Source organism: Parasteatoda tepidariorum, chromosome 7 (assembly GCF_982258835.1).
Source record: "Parasteatoda tepidariorum strain Cologne lab strain chromosome 7, Ptep-v5.0, whole genome shotgun sequence".
In the NCBI taxonomy this organism is placed as follows: Eukaryota; Metazoa; Arthropoda; class Arachnida; order Araneae; family Theridiidae; genus Parasteatoda; species Parasteatoda tepidariorum.
In genome coordinates, this window is record NC_141761.1 from 54,644,764 (window position 1) to 54,655,224 (window position 10,461).

Here is a 10,461-nt window from a genome sequence, read left to right on the forward strand (position 1 = left end):
CTAAAATCAACCTTATAATGCTATCTGGGAATAAAAGTAGGTCTAATTGGCTTGTCCGAGTTTCTAAAATGGGAACAAATGTCAAATATCCTTTCATTTGAAGTTTGTATTGCATTCCAAGTGTTTATTTCTTATTTTCGTTCGAACAAGAAAGTAAATTTTGTGGCAAAAAAGTTGGACAATATGAAGAAAAAAATATTTTGACCGAAGCATAAAAAAACATTTTAAACTTCAAAACTTTATTTTTAGCGTAAACACAACATTTACAGCGGCAAATACATATTGATTATTGCTTTTAAAACCAAATTTAAAATTAACGGCAATTGTACATTTTCCTCACACGCTCAATATCAGCTCTAGTCATGCCTCTCTTGTTGAATGGATCAAGCAACTTCTGTCCGTTTTTGGCTCTCATGGTATCTTGTCCGTTGCTGGAGAAAGATTTGTTACCATAGATCATAATGGAGTTGTAGTCAAAAGCATTGTACAAGATATTCTGGTTTGGAGACAGCTTGAAGAATTGACCACGCATACCTAAACAAATTGAAAGTTATAGTATAACTATCTTGAATTGTAAAAGTCCAATCAAATTATGATCTAATAAAACAAGCTCAATTTTTATATGCATTATCACAATTCTATCTATGCATTACCACAATTCTGCAGCTGATGAATTAAGGTTTAACAGAATACCTTAAAATGGTCTAAAATTGTTTCATTTATTAATTACTCATACAAGTTATTCCATGATCACCGGCTCTAATATATATTTTTAGAATCTTTGTGAAAAAAACAGTGAGTAAAGCTCAAATTAAGGAACATAAATGAATATACGATAATTCTGTTCAAAAAATGAGATTCTGCATAAGAGTATAAACACCAAATGATGCGAGCGAAGTAAAGAGATGAGGACGAGCGAAGAGGTTTAACTAAGGGCACTTGCATTTTCTTCTGGTAAAATCTTTCAGCATCGTTCTTCATCAATCAAACTTGATTTTTAGGATCATTCTATATTTTTGAAAATTCTAAAAATGCAGTTAATTGTCCTTCTAGTAGTAGTTTCTCAATATTTTGAAGTCTATTCTAATTTAATCTGTTTCACCCTGGGGCTCCTACCAAGTCCCTGCCGACCTCCTTCACCTTCTTATCACCCTTTTTATTATCTTGCTCAAACTCGTTCCTCCGTCGCTGTTGGTCAAACCAATCGACACGTGTTTGCTTCTTTAATTCTCTACCATTATTTGGTATTTAGACTCTGAGTAATGTTCTAGAACCGAAACAAGAGTATGTTCATTTTTGTACTTTCATTTGTGCTTTATTCGCATTTTTATTTTTTTTTTTTTCTCAAGCATAGCACGAAATAAGTATAAAACATCCTTTTTGAATGAACACTACTGTTTGCAAATTAATAAATTAATGTTTCAAACTTTTGATGAGGAAAACGAAAAAAAAGTTATCAAATTTCAAAGAATCAATACCAAATTATAATCAATACCCAAAGGCATCAAAACTTGTTTGATTGCTGAAGGCAACTGAGAGGAGTTAAATGGCAATTATGAAAAACTTTTTCAAGTTTAATGAAAGATTTGATTTTAAGAATTTCAATAAGGGAATTTTTTTTCTTCTCTTTCTTAAATACCAAATAGTGGCCACTGAAATGCATACTCCATTTTATATTATTAGTCTAGAGATTATTAAATAAAGAATTTTTGTAATAATTACTTACTTTGGTGAACATTATTGAGGTAAATCATCAAGTATTGATCTCTATCTGATCTGCTCTGTTCGTGATAGAATCCAATAGCGTGTCCGAACTCGTGAATAACTGTGCCAACATACAAGCAACCTTGACCTAGAGAAAGGGGTTGGGCACCACCAGTTCTTCCAATGTGAGAGTAGCACCTAACGAATCAATTTTAAAGAGTTAAAAACTGTCATAATAGCCAATCTACAAAGAGAAGTAAAAAGCATGGACTAAACTATCATGAAATTGTAAAATTTACCATGTGTTTGGCTTTATGAAAATATCAAAATATTCGGTAATTTTGAATGAATTGCTTTGGCAATGATTTTAGTAAAATTAACAATTAAATATAGCTATGTAATATTTGACAAAATTAAGTAAATGTCGTAAAATTTTTTAATTTTGATGTGATACTTTAGAACATGGCATAAAAACAATTTTGCACTGTATAACTAACAGCAGGATCGTATTTTATTCATTTTAGTTTAGTTTCATATAGTTTATTTATATATATTTTTTTTTGTTTCGTTTATTTTTCACTTTTTATTTCAAATATTTAAATTAGTATATTAAGAGTTTCTAACTAAAAATTTAATTTATCAAGATATTTTAGAATTAATTCGGTAAAATTTCCATTTCAGCTATTTATTGTTTGCAAAATGCGTGATAATAAGAACTATAATTTTAAAAACCAGATTTTGCTGTAAATGTTTATCATATGAACGGAAAAATTACCAAATGAATGGTTTAAATAGCGTACATTTTGGTTTTATAAACGAGAATTATGTTGTTGTTGTTTTATTACTCGAAATGTTATTACCAATACCGTAATTTTTATCCGAATTTTTTTTCTTAAAGTAGTTTAAAACAGCTAAATTGAAAAGGGCAAAAATAGTGCATAATAAACAAAATTATGTAATATTTTCGCTTCTGTAATGTAAAACTTCTTTAATGTCGAACCCACAAGTAAATGAGAAACATAGATGCACAGGAAGAAATTTTAAACAAGTTATTAAGCTTATCGTTAAAAAACGTTTTTGCAATTTTCTCATACATTTGTGTGTTTCTCTTTTGAATTCTAATCTCTGTCACTGCTGAACGTTATTCATCATTGATCCGGAATACTATGTTTTTCATTGTTTGCTCTCTTATCACGTTCTTTAGCATATATGTGTGGCACAGAGGTTTCTACACTTGGATTGTATTCAGATATTAACTGAATAGGTGAGGCAGTTTTTAGTTTCTAGATGCAGTACTTATTTTAAGTTAGAAATTAGATTTTATTTTTAATGATATTGCAATTTTTCCATTAAATGCATTCATATTTTTACTACTTCAATAATCGATATACACTTCCCCTTAATTTCCAAGAAATTTTTTTAAAATAGAATTAGAAGCTTTACCCTTGTCCAGCAAATATTCTGATGAAGTTGTTCTCATTTGTTCTTTGCTTGAATTTAAGACAGGTATTTCTGTGATAGTCAGCAATTCCTTGTTGGATCAAGTTTGCGGCATTTCCTGAGAAAAAAAAAGCAATTCCAAATATTACATTTAATTTCTTTTAAAAAAAACTTTTTACTGAATGCTTAGAATTTTTTGAGTTTAAAACGTTTAGAGCAAGAAATACGGGAGCAAATATTATTTAAATTATTGTATTTAAAATTTCAAATTGTTAATAAATGTATTTATATTTTCTTTGTTATAAATTAACAATGCGCTTTCTTTAAACACTTAAATAGAGTGGAGCAAAATATTAATACTATAAAGTAATGTGGTAATATTAATGTGGTAAAGTAATGTGGTTATACTGGAGAAATAAATCGAAATAAGTAATATTCGTGAAATATTCTTTAACTACACTGTAAAAAATTCCGGATCATATTTGCTTTTTACCGTAAAATCCATTTTTATCGGAGTATGTTACGGAGCAAAAACACTGATATAACGTAATTTTTGCTGTAATAATTACCGTAAAATCACGGAATCACTATGATTAAATTTCTATTAATATGTTTGAGAGGATGCTTGAAAAATGAAATTTTTTTCGAATTTGTTCAGCATTAGCCATTTTTATAAATAAAACTATATATTCTCTTTAAAATTTTATTGTACGTTCTTTATTCTTTAGTTATTTGTATCAACGTGAATGGCAAGCGCGTCACTTAATTGTTATTTCTAAAGTTACCTGAAATTGCATGCTTTTTTGTTTATAGTTATGTTTTTAAAACGTTTTCATGGAACTAAATAATTTAAAAATATGAAATAAAGAAAAATCAGTTATATACTAAAGCAGAAATATCAATAAAGAAAAGGTACCGTTTTATTAAAGGAAACCGTAAACAAATCGCTCCATTTGTTATTGAAACCAATAATGATTGATCAGTTTTTGTAATTATGTGAACTAGTATTATAATTGCTTGTGATGTTTTTATAGGTACGAATTGTACTAATATATGTACTAATGTAATATGGTAATAAGTTCTTTACACTCGACAGAAAGTGATAAACACCGGAGAAAATAGTTTGATTAGGGCTATCATGAGATTGTCTAAAGCAAATGAAATTGTCTCATTCCAAATGATATGATTGCAGTTAATCCTTTTTATTATGAATTGAACTTCTACAAAATTGTTATGTTTAATCTAAAAATGTAAAGCCTTCAGCAAGGACAATGAATAATAAAATAGATACATGTCAGCTTTATTTATTATGTCAGTAAATGTCTGTCAATTTTGAGCGAAGCGAGCATTGGTCACAAAGCGATCCGAACTACGAAAGCAGTTTGAGGATTGGATCGAGATGAGTTGGAAGCGACAGCTCCCTAGTTTCGAAATTGAACTACACGAAAAATAAATAAATATATTTGATAGGTATTACATATTTTATACATATTATGCAACGATTACATAGAACTAGAATAACATATAGAAACAAAGATATATATCATGAGATATATCAAATTAAATTTCTTTACGACAAAATTTCTTTGAAAAAATATAAATAGGTTTGACGCTCACGTTATATAAAAATATAAGGTGATTTATTCATCTGTTAAAATCTGAAGAAAAAGTAGTTTTTTTTTCTTTAGAGCCATAATAAAATACGTTGTCTTTCTTTTAAATAAATTAAGTGAAAATAAATATAATGGTTTTAGAATTTGAGGTTTATCTTTGAAGTTTTCTCGAATGCAAGGGGTTTAGCAGAAGTAAAGTTGAGCTTGCAGAGTAAGATATATAAAGAAAGAAAACACAGGGTTATCAATAACTCTGGTCTTAAGCTTGCCCTTATGCACTCCGGACTTATGCTTGCTTGTATCTCGATGGGAGCTGCGGGGTACAAGTAAGCATACGTAAAAGCAAAACTAAAGCGACGGCAGAAAAAATCAACCTTGCACCAAAAGCAGAAATATACCAAGTTTTTCATAATAAAAAATTTAAGATGATGTCACTAAATAATGTGGCAAAAATTGGACTTTACCATTAGCATATGCTGTGTGATGGATTGTTTGCACATCATGCTTGTAAAGGTTGTAAACAAAACTTGATATATTTCCATATATATTGCCAGGTTTGTTTTCTATATTTGCCTTTTTATATAGATTAATGAAATTAAAGATTGAATTATGAATAACCCAGCAATAATTGTTTGAGAATAAAGTAAAATTACCAAGAGATCGGTCAATGACGTATGGAACAACTCCTCCTGGCCATCTGAAATTGTTGCCTACAATAGCACTTCTCTCCCCGGGATCCTAAAGAATACAAGTTTCGAAAACAAACATGTACATAGCATTCACATAGCGTTTCAAACATGTACAAACAAACATGCACATAGCATTGTCATATCTTTTCATTTTTTCAATTTTTACTAATTTTTCTTCGTCTCGTGTGTTTTATTCTTCTTGGTTTTTCTGCTGCTTAGCGCATTTTTCCATTTGGTTGTTATTTTTATTTTATTAATTTCATTATTATTAATTGTTTGAATTAATGTTTTGAATTCTCTTCTTAATTGTAATTTTCAAATCTGGTTTCAGCTACAATTTTCGAGCTTTTTCTGTTTTGAAATATTCTTAATTTTTACTAATTTTTTTGTTTTGTTTTTTTAATGCATTTTTTGTGCTTTTTAATAGTGTTCTTTTGCGTCTTAAAGGTTTTGTTCTTGGTCTAGGTTTTTAATTAATTATGTTTAATAATTTTTTACCTTTCAGGTTAATTTTTTAAAAACTATGCAAAGTAAAATTATACCGCATTGTATTACATATTTCACAATTTTATTCTTGTATTTTTGTATTCTTTTTCTGGACCGGCTCAAAACTTTTGGGGTACAGGGAAAGCATTTTTGACTTTTGTCGTAACTTTCTCGATAGAAAGAGTTTTGCATTTTTGTGACAATTCAGGGCTGGTACGTCAGCCTTGATTGTCATATTTTTTCAATTTTTACTAATTTTTCTTCGTCTCATGTGTTTTATTCCTCTTGGTTTCTCTGCTGCTTAGCGCATTTTTCCATTTGGTTGTTATTTTTATTTTTATTAATTTTATTTTTATTATTTATTTGCATTAATATTTTGAATTCTTTTCTTAATTCCAGTTTTTAGGTAATTTTCATCAGGATTTGAATTTTTGTTTTCCATTCCTCCTTCTTCATCACTGTCGGATTTCGATAACGCATTTATAAACTTAAACATAAGCTTAAGACCCTTCATGTCTGTACTTTTGTGACTACAAATATGCTTAAATATATATTAAAGGTGACAATTATTGAACACTTTTTTTTCACATTCATGCAATGTATAAAATATATTGCAGTTATATCTAATTTCAAACGTAACAAAACTATGAAATAGATGAAAAAAATTAAAAGGAACATTACTACTACATTTTTGAAATATTTTTTTTTATTTTCTTAATTGGCACTTTACACTTGCGAAATTTTTTTTTTCTAGAAGTATGAGCTTGATTCCAGAGATATCCGAGTGATTCTCAAATACCGGGAGCATTTACTTTAAGTTATGGTGACAAATAAGTTTAATTCTAATTTTCTGAAATGTCTGTAAATAGATTTATGGACTTATTTAGTGATAAGAATTAACATGAAATATTGCAAAAAATTTTATAAATACCTTAAAAAAAAACATTTTTTTTTTCTTTTTGTAACTAAAAATGCCAATTTTGACATTTATACTATTAAGTGAGCCAATGCAATACCAAAAACGACAGTTAAATACAGCTTAACAGTTTTTAATATGTTAAAGAAAAAATTACACAATACAAATTTAATAGGATTATTGCTTGGTAACGCCCCTCATAAATGCCATCTCTCTCTAGATTATTTGGAGCCACGATGGCTCAGTGGTTAATTTACTGTGCTTTCATTGTGAAGCGTTCGGGTTCGATCCTCAGCAGCTGTTTGCACCCCACCCAGTTTCAGTTCATTGGGTGCCAGCTTGGCTGAGAAGTAAAGGTGGTCTGTGTGCAGTGCTGACCACAATGCCCTAATCACGCCGTTGGGAACGAAATTGTGGAACCTCATCCTCAAGACTTCCCAATATCTTTGCTGGTTTTTTGAATTATATTTGGCTTTGTGAAAAACTTTTAGGAAGGTGTTGATATATTTTAATACACATCCACGTGTAAAGATCAAAGCAACGCTATTTTAACAAAAAATAGAATAAAATAAGTGCTTTAAGCATATTTATCCTTCCTTAAAGTATTTTTTTTTTGGATTTTTTAAGGAATATTAGACTAAATGAATACGATCCCGCGTGCATCATGCTTGTGGATAGAATAAGTCCCCGTCTTTTTTTTAAAACTGGTTTCCCAAAACCACAATTTGTCCCTTTTTGGTTTGAAAATTTCTTCAATTTTTATTCAGCTTACATTACAACGTAATCAAATTATTATAAATTATTATTATTAATAATAATTAATATTATAAATTATTACTACTAATAATAATTAATATTATAAATTATTACTACTAAAAATTATTAATATTATAAATTATTACTGCTACTAATAATTATTATTATAAATTATTACTACTAAAAATTATAAATATTGCAAATTATTACTAATAATAATAATTAATATTATAAATTATTACTAATAATAATAATTACTATTTTAAATTATTATTATATTATATTAAATTGTTAAAAATGGGGATTTTTTTAGGTTAACGTTATTCTAAAATAATTCATTTCTTGAAGTAAAGAATACCCGAAAAGAACACTGTAGCTTTCTTTTTATTCCATATGACGTTCTAACCTGTTTTCTGTTGCGCTAAAGTCATTTTAGCCGCATAAGGTGAGGGTCAAAGGCACATATATCTTAAATCTGAAACAGGCTTACGAACTCTAGAGATGATTAAGTACACAATCTCTCATAAAGTCTCATATTGTACTACACTTTTCATATTTTTTTACATTTAATAGATGTTTTATGTATATTTTTAAGTATTTTATGTATATTTTTAAGTATTTTGCGTAATATTTCAAAAATATGTTTCATACAAGCATATTTTTTGATTTATAATGATAAAATAACTATACTTTTACAATACTTTACATTATAAATTAATCAAGAGGCATAAAAACGAGGTCTTTAGAAGTAGTCAAAGTGTGCTTCACCTACTACTTTTGTACCCTCTGTAACAATAAAATCTTTTTACAAATATCATATGATTTACAATAAAGAAAATTGCTAATCTTGCAAGAAAAAAATTAGAAGTTACCTACCTTAGGGTTAATTCCAGCCATGTCCCCATCATACAAATCAGGATTTTGAAGAGCTCTTCGGGCAACTTAAAATTTAAAAAATAAACTCCTTACTTAAAATATTTGAAAATTTACAAAACAAAATAATAAATATTAAATCTTTTTTATTATCTATGTGCTTTGACTTTTAACAGCATTGTGGTATATCGAGATATTGAAATGCGCATTGTTTAAAGTATTGGTTTATTTCATACCATAATCGAAATCCTTTAATGATGCAATATAGTACTAAGTAGTATTGATATTTAGTATTGGATAGTGTTGGCGGTACTATTCTTTTGATACTTCTCAATACTAGTTATAAATACTTTATTTTTCTATTACTATCATTATTAGTATCGATATTATGGTTCATTATTATTGAAGGATTTGCAAGCATATTTTGGAACAGCCAACAATTTCCATGTTGTAATGCCAAAAGCAAATCAGAGATATTAAAAAACGATTTATGATTTTCTGAGAAAAAGATTCATCAAAATATCGTTTCATCAATTAAGTATGTTCCTTAAAAAGGTATGCATATCCATTTCAATATGGTTTGAGATATCCAATTCTCTCATAATTTGTTGAAATAAATTTTACTCTCATTCCTAGTCTGAATGTCAAAATATTTATTTTTTTAAATCTCGGCAATTTCTGGGTTAAAACTCAAGATTTTTTATGCAGACTCTCTTTTTTTTAAAGAAAAAACATTACCTGGAACAATTATTTCAATATTATTATTTTTATTTATAAAATTAAGTTAGATAAAGACAATTATATAAAGATGACGAATGTAGTTGCAAATAAAGTATTGATATGAAACTATAACATCGCTGAAAAGCTTACTGTGATTCTTCATGATATGCATTGGCGTTATAAGCTAAATTTTAAGCCATATACACAATAACTATTATTTGTAATAATAGCTTCAAATTGCTTTCAACACATCAATTTAACCTTTAACGCAGTTCTTAAAAAAATAATACCTCAAAACCAAATAATTTGTGTTCTTTGCATTCTTTTTTTTGTAATTAATTTATATTTAAAATCGTATTTGTTCTCATCATTTCCCTAAATATTCAATCCATTAAGATAATATATATTCCAATTATTATCTTATATATCCTATACAGCTAATACTATATCTATGTTATTTACTTTTAAATCAATGTAATACAAGAAATTTTTTTAAATCAAAATTTATTTTTCATTTAGGATATCATTATCCTAAATACCCTATTAATCCTATTATCTGATTTATATTCGATACATTTTATGACAACGTAATATTTATTTGGAAAATTTATTTGCATTTCAGATTCTCCATATTTCAATTATGCTATGTACTCGATCCATTAAAATCATAAGAAATTTTTGCACTTTAACCATTAGATTGCAATTCAATTTTTTAATTAATTTTTATTTCATATCCTATGTTTTATCAACCCTATATATTAAGATATTATGCATCCCATCTGAATTTTAAGAATTACAATATATTTTTTTGCATTTTTGTTATTAAAATAGGTCTTAATTATGATATTTAGCAACAGTACGAAATCAATTCAGAAAAGTGCAACATTAATATAAATTAACAGCAAATTACTTTCAGTTTCCTCAGGACTTAGTTGGATATATTCAGGAGCTTCCTCAGCTAATACCGATGCTAACACACACGAAATGAGCAGAACTAATTTCATGATGAATAAAGTTTTAGTTTTCAGATCATTTAATTCTTGCGTTATATCATGCTCCTTATATATTTGGTTTCCTCCATTATCTGTCAGAAATTTATCACCTGTTAAAGATTATGATATTTTATTTGGATTAAAATAACGCAATATGGAATCAATTTGCAATTCAAACTATCGATAAATAAATAAAAAAGAGTTATCTTTTTTAAATATTTTTCAAAAGCATCGTTGATTATGAAATTATGGGGGATATAACTGCGCAGTAA

General features: G+C 27.7%; 1 protein-coding gene across 1 annotated transcript; it reads right to left on the reverse strand.

The window, feature by feature from the left end:
- Positions 1 to 222: 222 nt before the first annotated feature.
- Positions 223 to 10,222, reverse strand: LOC107451636 (astacin-like metalloprotease toxin 5). Its single transcript, XM_016067794.4, has 6 exons — positions 10,108 to 10,222; positions 8,481 to 8,545; positions 5,411 to 5,495; positions 3,148 to 3,262; positions 1,727 to 1,902; positions 223 to 534 (listed from the first exon to the last, which is right to left on the reverse strand). The coding sequence occupies exons 1-6, from the start codon at positions 10,199 to 10,201 to the stop codon at positions 314 to 316; spliced, it is 756 nt and encodes a 251-aa protein (XP_015923280.1). The 5' UTR covers positions 10,202 to 10,222; the 3' UTR covers positions 223 to 313.
- Positions 10,223 to 10,461: the final 239 nt, after the last annotated feature.

Bases quoted from the DNA above. Each gene is read 5' to 3' on its own strand.
- LOC107451636 (XM_016067794.4), bottom strand. From the start codon at position 10,201: ATGAAATTAGTTCTGCTCATTTCGTGTGTGTTAGCATCGGTATTAGCT. The intron at 8,546-10,107 runs GTAATTTGCTGT...TTAAATTTTAAG, and splicing joins AAGTCCTGAGGAAACTGAAA to TTGCCCGAAGAGCTCTTCAA. The intron at 3,263-5,410 runs GTAATTTTACTT...TTTTTTTCTCAG, and splicing joins CGTCATTGACCGATCTCTTG to GAAATGCCGCAAACTTGATC.